Source organism: Mytilus galloprovincialis, chromosome 8, assembly GCF_965363235.1.
Source record: "Mytilus galloprovincialis chromosome 8, xbMytGall1.hap1.1, whole genome shotgun sequence".
NCBI lineage: Eukaryota > Metazoa > Mollusca > Bivalvia > Mytilida > Mytilidae > Mytilus > Mytilus galloprovincialis.
Window position 1 is genome coordinate 85,201,977 of NC_134845.1, and position 23,072 is coordinate 85,225,048.

At 33.2% G+C, this 23,072-nt stretch overlaps 1 protein-coding gene across 1 annotated transcript; it reads left to right on the forward strand.

The window, feature by feature from the left end:
* The first annotated feature begins 1,141 nt into the window (after nt 1-1,141).
* LOC143043807 (uncharacterized) lies at nt 1,142-9,969 on the forward strand. The gene is made up of 7 exons (XM_076215989.1): nt 1,142-1,368; nt 1,899-2,027; nt 2,344-2,472; nt 3,243-3,374; nt 6,152-6,304; nt 8,622-8,765; nt 9,797-9,969. The coding sequence occupies exons 1-7, from the start codon at nt 1,290-1,292 to the stop codon at nt 9,967-9,969; spliced, it is 939 nt and encodes a 312-aa protein (XP_076072104.1). The 5' UTR covers nt 1,142-1,289.
* The last annotated feature ends 13,103 nt before the right edge of the window (nt 9,970-23,072 follow it).

A 23,072-nucleotide genomic window follows, 5' to 3' on the forward strand; every position in this document is an offset into this window, starting at 1 on the left:
TGCCTAATTTCAACTATTTACTGTAACTTTAAAAAAAAAAAGAAATCTAGTGTAATGCTAATAAGCGATATGTCAGTACAGTAACAAAACAATACTTGTGAATGGAAACGCAAAATGTGTAAAAAGACAACAATGCGACAAAAGAGTAGATAACACCCAAGGCCACGATTGGGTTTTTATTCAGTCAGAAAATCCCAAACCCGGAGGCGTGCTGTCGCTTCCTAATAAACAAAAATAAGTACTTGTTTTGTCGGATTAATATTTAGGAATTGAATGCTTCTTTTTGTAACTTCATAGGGGTGTAAAAGCGTTGACCGAAGTACATTTTGTATGAAGCGTAGAAGCGGTCAACGCTTTTACAACCCTATAAAGTTACAAAAAGAAGCACTCAATACTTATAATTACATTTTTTAGCTATGATCACAGAAACACGAATTGTATATATTTTTTAATTTAGTTCACCTGTACACTTTATTGTGTGACCACGTGTTATCATGGATGATAACTTTTATTAAGGTATGCAATTGCTGAAGGAATAACATGTGATGTTCAATTAGCCAATCAGAATAAAGTATTATACAATGTTATAATGAAACATACATCTGATGTAATTATTTACCCTTAAAACACGAAGGCTGTTAATTTCTTGGGTCAAAATTTATAACGAAATACAAAATAGTGAACGACCTGGTAGTCATCCCCACTGAACAACACATAGAATTCAACAATAGACCATCCAGAACTTCAAACGTCAAACAAATAAAACTTTTACCAACAAATACTGACAATTATAAAAATTAGTTTTTTCCATAACTGTCATTTATTGGAACTTACTACCAAATACAGCCAAGAACTGTAATTGAACTGTGGAAAGTTTTAAGGCAGTTATATCGCGCCACTAGTTACATCAGGGGCGCACACAAACTTCCTGGATAAATTTTACTCAGTATTTTGAGTTCATTTCCAGTACTATACAGATACAGATACAGATAAAAACAAAAAACCAAGGTAGATGTGTGGATTACAACCTTTAACTCACAATGCAAAATAAATATATATTACAATACTTCCATGCACCAAAAGCTCATATAAAAACATAATGTATAAGAAAATGCCTCTTCCAAGTCGGGAATATGACAGTTGTTATCCATTCGTTTCATGTGTTTGAGCTATTGAATTTCCGATTTGATTACGGACTTAGAAAGTTTTCCATAGAATTCGGTATTTTTTATGTTTTTTTCTTTTAACAAGTGTACCGACATTTCAGTGTTATCTTTTAGGTTGCAAACATGACACTGAAATTCGTATACTACGCTTTTCTCGTTTTTGTGAACAGCTGCATTTTGAAAAGTAGTGTGGACGCTGCAGGTTTGTATGAATTATAAAAATGTGAACTTTGTCTCATGAAAACGACCAACATTTTTTTTCTCTTTTAATTGCAGTCACATTCATTTTAGTGATAGAAATACCATTAATGAAGGCCAATCAAGAAATTAAGTCCATAACGTGCATGCGTACGCGCTCAGAATTGTATTTGGACACTTTAATCGGAAAAAGAATCTCGATTCAGAAGTATTGTAAACTTTGAAATTATTAGATGATAAAAAAGTAGTCCGATTAACATTAATTTTTTACCACTTTGACTATCTTTCTGTTATGTGTGTTCAAAGGACGTGTAATCCTCAATTTCATTAATAAATTATGAAGACTTATATTTTGTCCTTTTCTTCTTATCAAAACAGCAGTTTACGTGTTAAGTACTGAAAATATAAAACAATCCTAAGATTTAAAAAGAGATATTTAGTTACCGTAAAATTGTGGTTAAAAAACTGATTTAAAATAAGTTTAATATCTAGACAGGATATCGGTATTTCATCAATTATGTTTTTCTCAAATAGACAGACGTTGTCCGAATGATTATATCCGTTGTAGAGACGGGATTCGATGCTTCCCTCTTACATCATTATGTGATGGTACGGCAGCGCTCTGTAAAGATGGTAGTGACAAAGATCCTGAGTTCTGCAGAGGTAGTTATAAATAAAACGAGGCAATAACGATTCATTAAACTTTTGATCTGTTTGAAATACTTATTTAATGTCTAAATGAAGTAGTTAGTGATTCTCGCGTATAGATTGTCGCTAATGCAAAAGGTTGTACCACTGATATTAATGTTATGCATTTTCGCAAACAGCCTGCTTGGCAATACGACAAAACATAAAATACTTCTTCAATTATGCCGCTTATATTCCTGATATGATCTATCATTAAATTTACGATGCTGTCTGTCAGTAAGGTAAAACGATTTAGTTTGTATCATTACATAATTAATTGTATACAATACAGCACAGACTTGTCCTTCTACTCATGCTAAATGTAGAGATGGCATCCAATGTTTCCCATTACGAGATCTGTGTGATGGGGATAACACTTACTGCCTTGATCAAAGTGACGAAGATCCTGACTTTTGTAGAGGTAAGGGCTGAACTTTTATATCATTTGATACATATGTATGTAGGATGGGAAAATACAACCGATAAGATCGACATGCAAATGTTGCCATTTGAATCTGGATTACTGATATTAAAAGTTATCAGTATTTCGTAAATGTTTATTGATGAATTTAATATATATTGTATTTGTCTATTAATGTAGGTGTCAGAAAGCTATTTCCTTTGTAGAATATTTGCATTTAAAAAATGAATAGCACTCGTTATGTAATTATAATGGTTTTTTTCTATTTGTTTTATCATTGTTGTCTGTATTTGACTTTATGTATAGTTAGATAAATTATTATGTTACCCTCTTTGTACCTGTGGCCATTCAGCTTGGGGAATTTAAGTATCTGGATAACTGTGGATTCATTTATTTTCGTGGGTACCAATTTTTGTGGAATGAGGAAAACTTGCATAATCATGGATATTTGAATTCGTAGTTTTGACAAAGTTAAAATGCATTTCTTTAGAAAAATTTGCATAGCGTTGATCATTTCAATTCGTTTTGTCCCTGTGTCCAAGAAATCCACGAAAATTGGTGTCCGACGAATACTTATGACTCAACAGTATATGAAGATGAGGTGTTAGTACCAATAAGGCCACTCTCCATTCAGGTTACAAACTAAGAATAACCTCTAAGATATTAAAATACCGTCTTCAATACGGAGCTTAGGCTCAAACGGAACAGCAAGCTATAAAATGCCCTAACTAGTGTAAAACCATTCATTTGAGTATCTGTTTTTGTAATAGATCAAAATTGTGAGCCTGGTTACACTAAGTGTAGGGATGGTGTACACTGTTTCATGTCTCAATGGCTCTGTGATCGTGCAGGAACATATAATTGTCCAGACCATAGTGACGAAGACCCAGAGTTCTGTAAACGTGAGTAAATTTTAGGTACAAGTTACTCTTCTATTGAAAAATTGAAAACAACACGTTTAATAATTTCTTGCGTCCGAAGCGCTTTTCTGGATTTATCTTCTTCCAGAACGCTCAAAGCCAAACATTTGAAATCCGAAGATGTATAAGTACCGACACCGTTGAAGAGCTACATGTCAAAAATACCTAAAATAAATAGCCAAATTCATCTAAATCCAATTTTGCCTGAGGGAGTTGAAACCTTAGTTTCTTGATAATTTCAAAATGTATAAACGGACGATTTTAGTAAAGTTTGTTAAATCATGTCAGTAACGAAGTACTGACTACTAAGCTGATGATACCCCGGGTACTGATAGTCCACCAGCAGAGGTATCGATCCAGTGATGTAAAATATTGAAAACAACACGTTTAATAATTTCTTGCGTCCGAAGCGCTTTTCTGGATATAGCTTCACCAGAAAAGCCAAACATATGAAATCCGAAGATGAATAAGTATCGAAACCGTTGAACAGCTATATATATAAAAAAATACCTAAAATAAATAGCCAAAATCATCTAAAGCCAAGTGAAACATTCACTAGAATAAATATCAAACGAACGCATTGATATTTATATTGAAATTATTCGGTATTTTAATATTTCAGAAAAGAAAAAAATCTTATGCTGATTTTTTAAATATTTTATTTTCCTTTTTAACATGTGAAATTTTGCAAGATTGTCGAAAAGCGTCAACGTAAACGTTACACAAAGACATGACGTTATGATCATACGTGTTCAAATGTTTCTTTTTTTTCAATGGTAATATACAAGGGTACACATAACAGGTTCCTGAATTTAATGCTAGAGCTACAAGCTTTCATTATGATTATTTCACTAACAGAACTATATGAAAAAATGATCTACAGTCGCCGTTTGGAATTATGAATGAATTTGGTGATCGTGCGACCTCGTGCAATTCCATGTATATTAATACTGTCCTGATTTTAACATATGTTGCTTTTTATATTCTCAAACAAAATTGCTGGAATGTTGCTTGTTTAAAATGTAAGTCCTCCTCATCATCCAAAAAAATTAATCTAATAGTTTTCTTAAAGTTGATACTATCATTATACCATAGTATAGATCAGACATCTAAATATAAGACATCCATTTAGAGTATGCCATTTCATATATACAAAAAAAAAAACAAAGTTTTGTGAAAAGGCACACTCATTATTAAACTACTGCCAGTTCTGCAATAATAACATTAACGGTACCAATTTTTCAGCACCAGATGCGCATTTCGACAAAACATGTTTTTTCAGTGATGCTCGTGGCCAAAATATTTAAAATCCAAAGTTGATATTAAAGATGAAGAGCTATAATCCAAAAGGTCCAAAATGTATAGCCAAATCCGTGAAAGAAATCAGAGCTTTGCATGAGGGAGCGTGTTTAATTATTCTAAAGTTAAACTCCGAACTAGATGAAAGTTACTCAAGAGAACGGTGTTTTAAGTTATGACGACATTCATTTACCGATATTCGAATATCGTAAACCGACATGGAAAAGCACGGTGTTTGTCTTCTTTCATTTTTGGCCAGGTGTTGTCAGTTTTTTTTCGATTTACGAGTTTGACTATCCCTCTGATATCTTTCGTCCCTCTTTTACTAACATTAGGTTTGTAGTGTTTCTGTTGGATTGCAGGTCTATGGAAAGGACTCTTTTATTTGAAAGACACGATTTTGAACTTTCTTTCATTTCTTAAAAATTCATCAAATTTAACAAGTAATTGTTTAAAAAACTGAAATTGTTAGGTAAGTTATGATAGTTTGACCACAATAAGTTGGCTATGAGTGTTTTATTGTGGACCTTTTTTGATTATAAGTTCAATTTTTTTTTTTATTTTCGTAAGAGTATTTGATGCCGGCTATTCTCAGCGGCGGAACTGTGTTTTTGAAAGAGGGTTACTCGCAGAATGATGTATCTATCCTGATGATAGGATCAATCCGTAATAAATTTTAATCGATTTAATGTTATAATATCTGATAAAACGTGTAAAAAATCAGATTGTCGTACAACTAAAGACAATAACAATCAAAACCAAGGAGTAAACAAAGTCTCACAAAACCAAAGGACATTTACATCAACAGTTATAAATGATAAATAAGAAACAACACGAATTCCGCTAAAACCGGGAGTGAAATCAAGTTCTCCGGTAGGGTAAAATTTCCTGCACCGTATACAGCACCAGTCTTGTTATCTCTTTGTTCAGTTCGGTAATGATGGAAGGTTATTATGACTGTGCAAGAATATCAGATATGATTTCTGACACACTTTTGACATAATGGCCAATCAGCTCATGATGACGACCGTAAAATTTGTTGAGTGATGACCTTAATTTGATTGATTCATAGCCCTGTCTCAAAATCTACTTACTTTGAGCTAGCTCTAGAGTAACGTAAAAAGAAAAAGAAATGATAGAAAGGAGGTAACGGGTTGTTAAAAATATTGAGAAATATATTTGTATAAATGTCTATGCATCCGAAATCCTTAAGTTAATTCATCTTAATTCATAACGAACACTTAAAGCCAAATTATATTCGTTTTATTGTAAACTTATATAGAATATCAAATTTCAAGTAAAAAATGATAAAATTGTATGTGACTGTCATACAAATGAGAAGAGTTAGCCAGCTGTTAAACCATGCTTTCTCCATCATTTTCTACATAAGAATTTTCCTCGCAGTTCGGTATTTTTGTTGTTTTACTTTTTGATATAAGTATTTGTAAAACTAATTACAGAACAAAGTTGTCCTGAATTTGATGGTTGGGATGGCTGGAATGGTTGGAGGAAATGTCGGGACGGAAAACAATGTTTCAACGCAAATAGCTTATGTAATGGTGTCCCTGCGTATTGTAAGGATGAAAGTGACCTGGACCCAGATTTTTGTAAAAGTATGTATCATTTGATCTATCATGATTTCCTTAGTAAAAGACTGCTGCCCACAAGGAAGCTATTAAACCAGGAGTTCCAAATGGTGAAGTTTGATTTCAGCCCTTCGTATTTTACGCCATTACGAGTAAGTTGACCGTTATGGAACTACCGTTTCCCGGCTGATATCGGATATGTTCCGTACTACCGAATTAGACTATTAACCGGTTTTGTAATAACATAAGCAAATTGACGGGTGCCCCATGTTGAGCAGAATCAGCTTACCCGTTTGAAGCACCTGAGATCCCCTAGATTTTGGTAGGGTTCGTGTTGCTTAGTCTTTAGTTTTTTATGCTGTGTCTTCTGTACTATTATTTGTCTGTTTGTCTTTTTATTTTTAGCAATGGCGTTGTCAGTTTATTTTCAATCGTTGAGTTTGACTGTCCCTCTGGTATCTTTCGTCCCTCTTTTTTTAATATAAATGCCATTAAGAATTCCACTTTCCTCTACTGCAAAGTGCATGAATATAAAAAAAAGATGTGGTATGATATCCAATGAAACGAATCTTCACAAGAGATCAAATAACACAGACGTTAATATCTATAGGTCATCGTACGACCTTCAACAATGAGAAATAACGATGTAAACCAATTTATTAATTTATTCAATATATTACTTTGATAACAGGCCAGCCATGCAGTGAAGGCTATATTAAATGTCGTGTCGGTAATGAATGCTTTCCTTAATCTGTCTTTTATCTTACTTTGATAACAGACCAGACATGCAGTAAAGGCTATATTAAATGTCGTGATGGTAATGGATGCTTTCCTTAATATGTCTCTTCTATTACTTTGAAAACAGACCAGACATGCAGTGAAGGCTATATTAAATGTAGTGATGGTAATGAATGCTTTCCTTAATATGTCTCTTACATTACTTTGAAAACAGACCAGACATGCGGGGAAGGCTATATTAAATGTCGTAATGGTAATGAATGCTTTCCTTAATATGTCTCTTACATTACTTTGAAAACAGACCAGACATGCGGGGAAGGCTATATTAAATGTCGTGATGGTTATGAAAGCTTTCCTTAATCTGTCTCTTACATTACTTTGAAAACAGACCAGACATGCGCGGAAGGCTATATTAAATGTCGTGATGGTAATGAATGCTTTCCTTAATTTGTCTCTTCTATTACTTTGAAAACAGACCAGACATGCGGTGAAGGCTATATTAAATGTAGTGATGGTGATGAATGCTTTCCTTAATCTGTCTCTTCTATTACTTTGATAACAGACCAGACATGCGGTGAAGGCTATATTAAATGTCATGATGGTAATGAATGCTTTCCTTAATCTGTCTCTAACATTACTTTGAAAACAGACCAGACATGCGCGGAAGGCTATATTAAATGTCGTCATGGTAATGAATGCTTTCCTTAATCTGTCTCTTCTATTACTTTGATAACAGACCAGACATGCAGTGAAGGCTATATTAAATGTCGTGATGGTGATGAATGCTTTCCTTAATATGTCTCTTCTATTACTTTGAAAACAGACCAGACATGCGGGGAAGGCTATATAAAATGTCGTGATGGTAATGAATGCTTTCCTTAATATGTCTCTTACATTACTTTGAAAACAGACCAGACATGCAGTGAAGACTGTATTAAATGTCGTGATGGTAATGCATGCTTTCCTTAATCTGTCTCTTACATTACTTTGAAAACAGACCAGACATGCAGTGAAAGCTATATTAAATGTAGTGATGGTAATGAATGCTTTCCTTAATATGTCTCTTACATTACTTTGAAAACAGACCAGACATGCGGGGAAGGCTATATTAAATGTCGTAATGGTAATGAATGCTTTCCTTAATATGTCTCTTACATTACTTTGAAAACAGACCAGACATGCGGGGAAGGCTATATTAAATGTCGTGATGGTAATGAATGCTTTCCTTAATATGTCTCTTACATTACTTTGAAAACAGACCAGACATGCGGGGAAGGCTATATTAAATGCCGTAATGGTAATGAATGCTTTCCTTAATCTGTCTCTTCTATTACTTTGAAAACAGACCAGACATGCGGGGAAGGCTATATTAAATGTCGTGATGGTGATGAATGCTTTCCTTAATATGTCTCTTACATTACTTTGAAAACAGACCAGACATGCGGGGAAGGCTATATTAAATGCCGTAATGGTAATGAATGCTTTCCTTAATATGTCTCTTACATTACTTTGAAAACAGACCAGACATGCGGGGAAGGCTATATTAAATGTCGTGATGGTAATGAATGCTTTCCTTAATCTGTCTCTTACATTACTTTGAAAACAGACCAGACGTGCGGGGAAGGATATATGAAATGTCGTGATGGTAATGAATGCTTTCCTTTGTGGGGTTTATGCGATGGTGGAAGTAGAAGGGGTACCATGTTTAACTGTAACGATTGGAGTGATGAAGATCCGGCATTCTGTAGGGGTATGTTCTTTCTGTCTTTTTTATTTTCTTAATTATCTGATTTAGGTAACAAATAACGGAAACATTAGAATACCGCTGTTCAACGTCGTATTTCAGCAGCCATTTTAATGAAATGTCTGAATAAATGTTAATCTGTATACGACTCAGACGTTCCGAAAATCTCGAAAGGTTAAAGACAAAAAATAAACTCATCATAGAAACCAGGCTTAAAATTATATATATACGCCGGACGCGCGTTTCGTCTACAAAAGATTCATCAGTGACGCTCGAATCAAAAATAAAAGCATATCCTTTTACAGCGCAATTCGTCTTCTCGTGGTAATCAAAAGATGACAACTTGTTTACTTTTCAAGTGCTGCTAGCTGCCACATTATTATTTTTTTTAACACAAGAATTGTGCAATTGAAAAAGAAATCTGTTATTTTCCTCGTTTTTGTATCCCTCAAGATGGGGAGGTACATACACAATGAAAGAACAAAGTATGGTAATGTAAATACAACTACCATTGACTACTACTGAATAAGAAAGATGCAATGGAATACAACAAAACTACATTCAGGCTTTCCATAAACTCGGAATCAATTATTTGATTAATAATTTGATAAATATTTAGATATACATGAAACAATTTCGAAATACTTGTTATGTGAATCTGTTTTTTTTTATATTGTGAACAAATGCTTTTGATTAATCACGCGTGGTCTATTTTTTACGGCATGCGACATTATCAATTAATTAAACTAGACTTGAAAGTTTTTTTGTCTAATAAGCAAGTACACATAATTGACATAAAACTAGAACTGTGGTGTTCAAACGAATCTGGATCTCAAGGAAATTTTCAATTGGTGAAAAGCCTCGGTCGACACATTCGATATGAGCTAGTTATGGTTCAGAACTTTACCATACGGATTTGCTGATGAGTACCAAATATATATATGGTTTATATATAAAAAAAATAAAGTGAGATGCAAGTTAAGTTTAGTTGCAGTAAGGGTCTTCCTCAATTTTGTTTGCTGTATTTATCTTTTTAGTACACGAGTGTGACAACGGCTATGTGAAATGTCGAGACGGTATCCAGTGTATCAATCGCAAGCATCTGTGTGACGGAACCAAGTGGTATTCTAAAATTGATTGTGCTGATAACAGTGATGAGGATCCTGAGTTTTGTAAATGTAATAAATTTCTAAATTACTTCATAAATTAAAATTCGCTTTCCGAAAGTAAAAAAGAGTAAATTGCAGACTTATGAAGAGTATTAAAATCTTTGTTTACATTAGGCATTGTTCAAAGTACCAATGAATAAACTTTCAATAAAGAAATAACGCATTGAATTTTAAATTACTATAAAAGCATATACATGTCTGATTATGAAATAATTCATGGAAGCCATACACTTGTTGTAAATTTACACATTGCCAGGGCCGTCATATGCGTTAATTTTATCCCTCGCTAACCATGCTAACTCTCAGGATAAAATTCGAATATCACGGCCCAGGTCATGTGTTAATTTCCAACAATTGTATGCCTTCCATGAATTATTTCAATTTTTATAGGAAAAATACGGTCATTTAAAAACTGAAGCGAAGGTGGGAATGCCGTATGTGCTGCTGTTCGTTTTTACTCCCTGTTAGACAAAGCTTAAACTTTCTAATAAATCTAGCTGTAGCTTGCAGGAATAACTTCGTAAATAACCGATAGAAAAAAATCAACTTTATTCTTTTAATTCTTAAACCGAACATTTGTTTTTTTTAATCTTAATGTTTTTCTCGTAATTTATGATCAAATCCTAAGATGGCATTTCGTATCTAAGGAGCAGCCATGTTGACTTGCTGAAATTTGTAAACATGCAAATAAAACATTAGAATAAATAATAAAACAACACCTACTTCAAAGAATCATTTTAATGTAATAGTATACGAATTTCAATGGTAACAGAAAAACCTCCAGCTTCAGCATTTTCATATGTATGACGTCATATTTTGAAATGACTTAAATGCACCAAAAGCAATCTTGAACTTTAGCGGAATTTTATTCTTTTTTGATTTGTAGATTTCTAATTTTTTTCTTTTATGCATTCAAATAAGAATTAAAGTTTTTGTAGTCTAATTTCAATTTATCGGTAAAGCGTTGGTAAATAGTCTCGGACACATGTGGATTTACGTGGGACGTATATTGTAACATCCATTACTATGTCTCTCTGAGTCTGCGCTAAGTATAGATATATCGAGAATTCAGTCACGATGTTGTTTACAAAAGCGAAAGAAGCACGTCATATCAGAATATCTCATTCAACACAGCAGCTTGTTTACATTTAAAAAAAATTTTGATGAGGTTAATCAAAATGTTAAAAATAATGATGCAACTTAAAGAAAACCTTAAATCAGCAACGTTCCACTTAGACTCAGTAGTTCAGGACAAATATTGTCATAATTGAAATCAAGTAAATAAAAATTGGCTCACACCAAACAACAAGCTATGAAGGGCCCAAAATTACAAGTGTAAAACCATTCAAACGAAAACCTTAAATTAGCAACGTCGCACTTGGCTTCAGTAATTCAGGAAACTGTTGTTACAATTACAAACGTTTCATTACAGTACATGCATGTGCTTCGGGGCACTCTAAATGTATGGATGGTATTCATTGTTTCCCCGATGTGTCCCTTTGTGATGGACGGAGGCACTTTTGTCCAGATGGTAGCGATAAAAATGAAGATTTCTGCAAAGGTATGAGTTTTGTACATTAGTCTTACAAGTTTGATTTTAAAGCACAACAATTGCCGAAATCAAAACATAAACGATTGGAGAGACAAAACAGATGTTTAAAATGGCAAAATCAATCATCTTTCGGAAATATTAAAGAGACTACAGAAGCCTATGTTCAACATGAAAATAAACGAAAAAACAAATAATAAAAGTCGTCGATACTTCACTGTTAATGGCCTTTGTATGTTTCTTATGACAAAAATACATTGCATTCTGTACGAAATGAAGGGAAGATAATCTTTAACAATGCTCGATACCAGGTATTTAGAAGGGTAAAACATAATACAAACGTAAAAGATTGGATATAACCAAAAAAAAAAGACAAAACGTTATGCCAAATACCAGCACGGAATTCAAAACAAAACGTTATGCCAAATACCAGCACGGTATACAAGACAAAACGTTATGCCAAATACCAGCACGGAATTCAAGACAAAACGTTATGCCAAATACCAGCAGGGAATACAAGCTTTGCAAGAAGGAGAATAATTTCTGTTTTACAATATTACCAAGTCAGGAAAATAACAGTTCTGTCCATTCGTTTTATGATGTGTTTTGTCATTTGATTTTGCCATGTGATTATGTGATTATGGACTTTCCGATTGGATTTTCCTTTGAGTTCAGTATTTTTGTGATCTTACTTTTTCATATTTTATAACAACTTATTTATTAAACAAATATACGTATGTCATGCTAACTAACTAACAATTCACAAAGTTATAATGAATAGTTGCATTTTATTGTTCGATCTAACGACAACGATTGTATTCTTTTATGCCGATCATTTGCACTCATTTATTTAGTAAAGGATCTAACTCAGGATTACAATTCTTTGTCGATACACATCGATCATGTTGTTGTTTCATTTAGTAAAAACTCTCTTACACAAGTTACAGCACTATGATTGTACTTATCGTTATTTCATTTAGTTAAACCCCTCTTTCACAGGTTACACCACTATGATTGTATTTATTGTTATTAAATATCGTTAAAACCCTCTTACACATGTTACACCACTATGATTGTACTTATCGTTATTTCATTTAGTTAAACCCTCTTTCACAGGTTACACCACTATGATTGTACTTATCGTTATATCATTTAGTTAAAACCCTCTTACACAGGTTACAGCACTATGATTGTACTTATCGTTATATCATTTAGTTAAACCACTCTTTCGCAGGTTACACCACTATGATTGTACTTATCGTTATTTAATTTAGTTAAACCCCTCTTTCACAGGTTACACCACTATGATTGTATTTATCGTTATTAAATATCGTTAAAACCCTCTTACACATGTTACACCACTATGATTGTACTTATCGTTATTTCATTTAGTTCAACCCTCTTTCACAGGTTACACCACTATGATTGTACTTATCGTTATATCATTTAGTTAAAACCCTCTTACACAGGTTACAGCACTATGATTGTACTTATCGTTATATCATTTAGTTAAACCACTCTTTCACAGGTTACAGCACTATGATTGTACTTATCGTTATATCATTTAGCTAAAACCCTCTTCCACAGGTTACAGCACTATGATTGTACTTATCGTTATATCATTTAGTTAAACCCCTCTTACACAGGTTACACCACTATGATTGCACTTATCGTTATTTCATTTAGTTAAATCCTGTTTCACAGGTTACACCACTATGATTGTACTTATCGTTATATCATTTAGTTAAAACCCTCTTACACAGGTTACAGCACTATGATTGTACTTATCGTTATTTCATTTAGTTAAACCCCTCTTTCACAGGTTACACCACTATGATTGTATTTATCGTTATTAAATATCATTAAAACCCTCATACACAGGTTACACCACTATGATTGTATTTATCGTTATTAAATATCGTTAAAATAAACAATTTTCCTACACATCATTTCCATACTATGTTTTTTTTTTAAAGAAAGCTTATCATTTTCTTTAATCAGAATAGTTCTTTCATTGTAGAGAGAAGTTGTGCATCTAGCTTCACTAAATGTAGAGATGGTATCCATTGTTTTCCTTACGCATCTTTGTGTGATGGACAGGAAGTTTATTGTGCGGATGGCAGTGATGAGGATGATGAATTTTGCAAAGGTAAATAAAAAGTAAATGTAAATATCACCACAACAATGTTAAATCTGCAAATTTTCTTTTTTGTTCTTCTCTCGCCAGGATTCAACAGTAAAATCACAAAAAAACTGAGCTCCGAGGAAAATACAAAAAAGGAAAGTCCCTTTTCAAATGTCAAAATCAAAAGCTGAAACACATCAAACGAATTGACAACAACTGTCATATTCCTGACATTGATTTAACATTACACGATCTGATCAGGGGATAAAATAAAACGATTTTGAGGTGACATAAAACAAATTACAATTTTGTTAATCTCTATTATATCATTTATTTCAGCTGCTTGGTTCAAATAGTAAGAACGACACGAGGACGGCTGTAAAGTAAAAGCCTAAGAAAAGATCTTTTCGTCAAATAAAGATATACACATGTGAATTTTGATTGCAATTTAATCGTTGTTGTGGTTCTATGTTTTCCACATTGTGGTTTGATGTCAAAATCAAAAGCTCAAACAAATTAAACGAATTGTCATAGTCCTGAATTGGTACAGGATTTTTTTATGAAGAAAATGGTAGATTGAGCATAATTGTAAAGCAAGCTAAACTTCCTACGTTATTACCGGTGACCTTAACATTGTTAATAACATTTCTCTACGAAATGTGTTATCGAAAGGTCCGAAATATCGTGAGCCTAAATCCATCAATTGGAAATACAACTTTAAAATTTTAATGGATTCAGTTGAGGATTATGCCAGGCAATGGGTTAAGCGCGAGAAAGAAGACGTAGACACTCTGTCCGAATGGATTAAGGTAGTGAGGTCGTTGATACAAATCAGAATTAAGAAACTGAATGGGTCTATCAATGGCCATGCTACGTCAATCTTTAAAGACCCAAATGTCGCAAAACACCTATCCTACCTCCATGACAAATATGTTGTTGTCCCCGCAGATAAAGCCCCAAACAACATCGTTTTTGTATGTAAAACTCATTACATTAACTGCTTGATAAACGAATTAGGTATTGACAATTCACTTGGAAACTCAACATATACCCTCACGACTCTTACCAAAGAGGTAATCCTGGATAATTATAGGTCTGTTCTGAGTTCCTTTTGAATTTCAACCAAAGATGAAGAACTGGATCTGCCATCACTGTATTGGATACCTAAACTACATAAGTGTCCTTACAAACAACGGTATATTGCTGGGTCTTCCAAGTGCTCCACGAAACCTCTTTCTAAATTATTAACATCTATTTTATCAGCAATCAAAGACGGGATTCAAAGTTATTGTGAAACTGCCTATTTTAGAGGGGGCTTGAATCAGATGTGGATACTTAAAAATTCCAAAGATCTTTTAGAGTACATACAATCTAACTCTCTTTCATCTTGTAACAGTATTAAAACATTTGACTTTTCTACTCTGTACACTAGTATTCCACATTCCAAACTAAAAGACAAATTGAAAGATTTGGTATTGCTTTGCTTCGTAAAAAAGAATGGCCAACGTAGATACAAGTATCTTGTCTTAGGGAGGGATAAATCCTACTCTGTAAAGGATCACTCTGATTCGATCAAAAAATTCTCTTAAACTGATATTATCAAGATGCTTGATTTCTTGATTGACAACATATTTGTTAAGTTCGGAGGACGTGTTTTTCAAAAGACTGTAGGCATTCCAATGGAAACAAACTGTGCCCCTGTACTTGCCGACTTGTTTCTTTATTATTATGAGGCTGACTTCATGCAGGAACTTCTTAGGAAGAAAGATAAGAAGTTAGCAATATCTTTTAACTTTACTTTTCGCTATATAGATGATGTTCTTTACTAAATAATTCAAAATTTGGTGACTATGTGGAACGCATCTATCCAATCGAGCTAGAGATAAAGGATACTACAGATACAGTTAAGTCGGCCTCATATCTTGACTTACATCTAGAAATTGACAATGAGGGTCGGTTGAAAACAAAACTTACAAGGAAGCTATTAAACCAAGAGTTCCAAATGGTGAAGTTGAAATCATCCCTTCGTAAATTTTACGGACGCCATCACGAGTTGGTTGACCGTTATGGAAAACCGTTTCACAAATGATATCGGATATGTTCCTTACGCCGTATCTATAATCCCCTTCCCTTTCATGAATGTAACCTACCGAATTAGACTATTTACCGGATTTGTTATCACATAAGCAACACGACGGGTGCCGCATGTGGAACAGGATCTGCTTACCCTTCTGGAGCACCTGAGATCACCCCTAGTTTTTTGGTGGGGTTCGTGTTGTTTATTCTTTAGATTTCTATGTTGTGTCGTGTGTGCTGTTGTTTGTTTGTCTTTTTCATTTTTAGCCATGGCGTTGTCAGTTAGTTTTGAATTTATGAGTTTGACTGTCCCTTTGGTATCTTTCGTCCCTCTCTTGAATGACAGTCGCATAAATTTCCATCATATTGAAAACGATACTAACCATCTTAAACCTATATAACAAGTAAAAATGTAACAAATGGGGATACAGCGATCAAAATTGTGTTTATGTAGCATAGGAACACAAAGAGCGCATTCTAAGATGTCCGTTTAATATTGGGAGACCATCATCATGTCCTTTGACTTTTTCGTTCTATAGTTACAATTTTCTTAAAATCAACAGCATGTTCACAAAAAGTAAACATCCAACAACTTTACCAGCAATTTTACTAAAAACAAAAAGCAATGCAGCATACATTTCGGGGATAATTGATTTTATTTTCAAAAAGAGTAGGATTAATATGCCTTTATTTGCACCAAAAGATAGTGCAAATTGATAAGTCACCATATATATATATTCTTATATTTTCGGGGATATTATATTATTATAACTTATTCAAGGAAATTTGGATAATTTAGCACTGTAGATCTATATTTATTTGTGGGTTGAATTTGTTATTGATTTCATGTGTATATTCAAACCATGATATGACTTAAGATGTTAATAAAGTTTATACACATAATTTTGTCTTTGAAGTTGTGTAAATTTAGTGCTGTGTTACTGTTAATTGTTGTCCCATTATGTATACATACTTTTTGAAGGTTTTTATTGGTGGTTTGTTATAATCTGTAAAAAAGGAACTAAAGATACCAAAGGGACAGTCAAACTCATAAATCTAAAACAAACTGACAACGCCATGGCTAAAAATGAAAAAAGTCAAACAAACAACAGCACACAAGACACAACATAGAAAACTAAAGAATAAACAAGACGAACCCCACAAAAAAACTAGGGGCGATGTAATTGTCTCCTGGTATAAAAATATATTTGCGCGACACATGGCGCTAACGGGAGTTGTAAGTATGTAAACATTTCCCCGCCCTAGGCGACACATTGCGCTAACGGGAGTTGTAAGTATGTAAAGATATTCCCGCCCTAGGCGACACATGGCGCTAACGGGAGTTGTAAGTATGTAAAGATATTCCCGCCCTAGGCGACATATGGCGCTAACGGGAGTTGTAAGTATGTAAAGATATTCCCGCCCTAGGCGACACATGGCGCTAGCGTGAGTTGTAAGTATGTAAAGATATTCCTGCCCTAGGCGACACATGGCGCTAACGGGAGTTGTAAGTATGTAAAGATGCATATAATTTCCTGTTGGTATGGGAATGAAACAAATCCTTATAGATGCAATGTTTTCTTAGTTCTGATGTAACTCTCTTGATAGTTACACTCAAATATAATATCACAATTCACAAAGTCCCCAATGAATTTGAGCATTATGGATCCATACCTACTCTCTAATAATGAAATGTTAGTATATGTGATAAAAGGGGTATCTATGTGTAAACCAAAGCATAGTCCAAATACATCATACTGGCACAAAACAGAAGTCACTTTCAAATGATTGATATTTAATATAATAGTTTAAAATTCAATAACAAAACATTTGCCCCTTGAGAAACACTCAGCATAATTAAGAATTTAGGAGTTCTTGTAGAGCAAGTCAAATTGCAACCTGTGGTGTGAGGAAGAACCTGCCTGCCCTAGGCGTCTCATCTGCAGACGGGGTGTGCACGGTCTTCATAGAGGATAGCCCATGTGGTACTCTTACAAGTAGTAAGTAGCAGGGTCTATCAATCTGGCGCTGTATTTCATAAAATGTTCCCCGAAATGCTTGGGGAAACACTGCCCTGACGAGGTTTAAATATCCAAGTCTGGACATTGAGTTCCAAGCACGAGAAAAACGATCCCCGCGAAAAAGTGACCGGACAACTATAGTTATATATAGTATCTAAAAGTAGAAATAGGGAAATTTACGATGACCCATAAACGTTACAGTAACACCACTTAATAATGTGAGCATTTCTCAGAAACAGTGCATTTAACAATATAATACTGTTTATAACTTGACTTCATATTTTCAAATAAATTGATACAGTTTGGTATCAGACCAAGCATAACATATATACTAAGGATGATACCAAATTCTTATAATTGCCCATGAACAAAATATTATTAATAATTCTCTAAAAATGATTCGAAAGTTTTTCTATTTTCAATTATTTCAAAACAAAAGTCTAGTTAATTGTTAAAAATAGCCTTCTTATAACCTGTATTAGCTTTATATGTTTATGCATCATAAACAACTTAAAGATAACAAAATGAAAGCAAGGGTGTAAAAATATAATTTGTATAGCAAATACATGAAGATTATTTGCTGTGGCTTTCATAAATTTTCTATGACCACGTGTTGTGGACTTTGTCATGATCTTCTTCAATGATTAATGTAGATATTAAACCCTAATTATCTTTACAACAAATGCCCTTAAATCACTTAATTAAAGTTGAATATCATATAAATGTTCCACACTATATGAGTATTTGGACCGTACGCGTAAGGTCCGGACCGTATACATATACTCGTGCGGTCCGACCATACGCGTACAGTCTGACCGTTTGAGTATACGCGTATGGTCCAGTACGGGATAACCATACATATTTATCACAAAGTAAAGTTGCTAAATATTCGAAAACAGTTGTTCTCTCACATTATGTTTACTTCCGATATTTTCAATTTCAGTGATTTTATTCAATTAATGTTAACTATTAGTGATCGACATGCTTTATACAAGAGATAAACAGATTTAACTAGCGTGAGTTTGTTAACATAGTTAAAATATAAAGTTTTTATTTCAATTTCAATTTCAATTGGACTTTTTTTATATCAATTTGAAAGTTACGTTATTTTCATCTGTTATATGCATTTATATTTAATTAACTTCACCAACTTCTTATTATTAGTCAGACCTTACGCGTACGGTCCGACCGTATGAGTATTTTGAAAAAGTACGCATACAGTCCAAATTTCTCATACGGTTTGGAACATAAACACTACAAATAGTCACATCAACGATCAAAAATGAAAATGAATATAATTTAGTCGAATTGCCTCAATGTTTCGATCGACCATCATTAGGGTCAAGACTTGGTCAACTAAAAAATTCAAACTGAAACAGGTGAATAACATTTCCAGGAAAATAAAGATATTAAATACTGTTATGATCTGTAGTGGACAAAAACATGTCAAACTATCAATCGATTACTATTTACTGAACAATTTCCCTGTTTTGTTCAGCAAAACTAACCTTTCAGGGATATCCTGTCAGATGTTTTTTTTTAAATTGTATTGATATAACAGCATAAAGTGTCATAAATACTTGCATTTGCATACCTGAGATGTTTAATGACCGAAAGGGACCAACAAAGAAAAGCCAAATCCAGATAAGTTAAATTTAGCTTGAGGGAGTTGGTAACCTCAATTACTTTTAAGTTTTATAAAGTTTTATTTTCGTTTCCAAAAGTAATGAGACGGTCATGCATGTGAGACGTTTAGTTAGCAATCAAGCTAGGTTTAATCAACCATTTTCTACATAAATGCCTAGTTAATGATATGACAGTTATTATCCCTTCGTTTGATGTGTTTGAGCTTTTAATTTTGACATTTGATTATAAACTTTCCGTTGCTAATTTTACTCTGAGTTCAGTATTTTGGTTACTTTACTGTTTTTGATACTGCTAGTCACTGATAGCTAGGTGGTCAGTGTTTGATAATGACGTCATTTCTTGCATACACTTCTTATATTCACCAATTGTGGATTATAAAATGTTTTAAGAAAACGAAAATATCACTTAATAAATGACCCACTTTTCTGGATATACTTTTATCAGAGACCATCAATCAAGACACCATAAAATTGAAGACAAGATTTTATGAATACTTGAGAAGCTTAAGTCTTAAAGGACACGAAAAAAGAATAATGAAGGTTTATCAGGTATTTGATCAGAGAGGACTTTGAAGTATAAAATATATACACCCGAAACTTCGCCTGATTTCCTTTATTAACAATATTCATGTTATTAAACCCAAACTTTTGCTAAGGGCAAGATGCACAACTGTGTGTTTGAGATTTTTTAATAACACCGAATTGTTTTCCTTAAAATTGTTACTGGTTGTATTCTTACAACAACGGATCCACAGTAATAATTTCCTATGACGATACCCAATCGGATCTTATTATTTAAAGTTGCTGTTTTTTCTTTGGTCTTTTAAATATCGAACCACATTAATTGCTATTCTTTTTTGTCAATTTTTCTCTAAACCTTATATTTTACTCCCATATTGCTGTGTTCGGTAGACTCAATCGAGACCCTCGTAATTCTGTGTTCGGTAGACCAAATCGAGACCCTCGTAATTCTGTAGTCGGTAGACCCAATCGAGACCCTCGTAATTCTGTGTTCGGTAGACTCAATCGAGACCCTCGTAATTCTGTAGTCTGTAGACCCAATCGAGAACCTCGTAATTTTACCCTTGAGAAAAGAATGATTTCGATTATCTAAAATATTTAGATAAATAGGTAAAAAATAAGAAGATGTGGTATGATGGCCAACTCTCCACCAGACACCAAATTACCATACTTCATCGTAGCTTATTTAATGATCAAAATTATGTACTTAATATTTAAATGATAATGGTACATCATACAACCAGGATAAATACCGTGATATTTAATTTTAAGTAATGTCATATCTCCTATTATTTTCTGAAGTTTTATCTGAAGGTATGTTAAAATTTTACAAATATAACAAATAAGTGTTTGAGATATAAATAAACAAACTCTGTCTTTCCTGTTCATTAAGATTACAGTTATCATCTCAACCAATTCAAATTTTAAATCTTTTTTTTTGTAACTATTTTTGTATTTTCTTTAAGGAATGACTGTAATATTTTTTCTGTCTATGAAGAAATAACAGAAAAAATGTGGTGCACACCGAATAACGCGCGTAGCGGGTTATTTAATTAACAGTGTGCACCAATTTTTTTATGTTATTTCGAATAGACAGAAAAAATATTACAGTCATTTCTTATAATTTAATTCTAAATTCCATTTTAAACCGTAGAAAACCATGAATAAACGTTGATGACGTCACGGTCACATGACTAAATTATGTCTATGGGCTCATAACAAAATAACGTCAGCCAATCAGAAGACGCGTTACATCTAAAATTAAATTATTCATAAATAAACTTCTATAGTATCGAATTTTAAACTATAACGACTAGTATAGCATTATTTGGGCAATGCCTACTATTTTGGTGGTGTGAGTTATATATAGATTTACAAAAGACTTTTTTTTCGACAGAAAAAAAAACCGGTTTGATACTTTCATTGATTATCATAAAAAAATCACAAAAATAAGGTATGATAATCGGTATGCGGTTTTGTATTCAACATAAATTTCAGAATAAATCATGTAATTAGATATAGGAAGATGTGGTACGAGTGCCAATGAGACAACTCTCCATCCAAATAGCAACTTATAAAAGTTAACCATTACATGTATAGATCAAGATACGGCCTTCAACACGGAGCCTTGGCTCACATCGAACAACAAGCTATAAAGGGCCCCAAAATTACTAGTGTAAACTATTCAAACGGGAAAAACAACGGTCTTATCTCTATATATATATATTTATATATATAACAAGTCTAAAAGGGTACAACATCACCAAAAACACAATAAAACGAACAATATGTTAGATATTTTGGATAACAGATATCCTTCCTCGGTAACAGCACGATGACATATGAATGATGTAAATTCAAATTAAGACTCTATTAAAATCTTGAAATTTATACAATTTAAGCAGACGCTGGAACAATTTTAAAATTTCCAAACATGGCGCAAAGACTACAAAGATATGCCAAAATAAAAATAGTTATTTACGATGTGAACTGGCACAACTCTAAATTCCCAAAGGTGGTGATAGTTGACATGTTTAACAAACGCGTGGAAATACAGTCCCAATAAACAGTCCTGACCGATCTAAGCTGGTATAATATTTAAAATATGACAACGGTAGAAAAATTGTAACAGAGACTGCGTATTTAAGCACCCAAATATATAGTAATTTGATGTAGTAGGTGGTTTTCTATGATAACGAATAACGCCAACGAGAGCTTAAGGTTCTGATTCTTTATTGTACCAGTATATAAATAACAAGTCTGAAATAGCAATACAACATATATAAATAACAAGCTATTTCATATAACATAAATATATATACTTTACGAATATCACAGGTTATATAATACAGAATTATAATAAATAGTATAGTTATCTGTTATTAACTAAGTAGCAAGTTAAATGTATTGCAAGTAGTAAATGTTCAGTGTTTACATTCAATGAAATTGACATCGGGTGTTACGTGTACTTTTACGATAGCTTGACCTTTGTCTATACACTAAATCGGAAAGTAATATGTATTTTCGTGTAACTGTGTATTTGTATTTAATACTGGTTTACCTTACAAACAGTATATAATAAATGTTACACCTGCATTTATTAATAATGACTTCATTAAAATATATAATACGTATAATAATTAACTACATAATATCGTACAACAATCATAAAGTTGCAAATATAACTAGATATCATTGAAATGGGAGCCATCTCTGTGGGCCCCGCTGTGAATAATGTGCATTAAAGAATTGTATCTTTACCATAGGACATGGGTTTGTCAACTGAAATCAAAGTTTTTGACCTTGACCTTTGACCTATGAAGTTGTAAATAAATTATGACACCCCCTTTGGTGTTGGTTTATAAACATGTCAAGTATAAACTTTGAAATGATAAAGGTTCTCAAGATATAGAGCGTACACGATCTTTACCATAGGACATGGGGTTGTCAACTGAAACCAAAGTTTTTGACCTTGACCTTTGACCTAGGAAGTTGCACATAAATTATGACACACCCTTTGGTGTTGGTTTATATACATGTCAAGTATAAACTTTGAAATGATAACGGTTCTCAAGATATAGAGCGGACACAATCTTTACCATAGGACATGGGGTTGTCAACTGAAACCAAAGTTTTTGACCTTGAACTTTGCCCTAGGCAGTCGTTCATAAATTATGACACACCCTCTGGTGTTGGTTCATATGCA

Excerpts from the sequence above, each read along its gene's own strand:
- LOC143043807 (XM_076215989.1), top strand. The coding sequence starts at position 1,290 with ATGACACTGAAATTCGTATACTACGCTTTTCTCGTTTTTGTGAACAGC. Across the intron at positions 2,473-3,242 it reads AGATCCTGACTTTTGTAGAG|ATCAAAATTGTGAGCCTGGT; the intron begins GTAAGGGCTGAA and ends TTTTTGTAATAG. Across the intron at positions 8,766-9,796 it reads AGATCCGGCATTCTGTAGGG|TACACGAGTGTGACAACGGC; the intron begins GTATGTTCTTTC and ends TTATCTTTTTAG.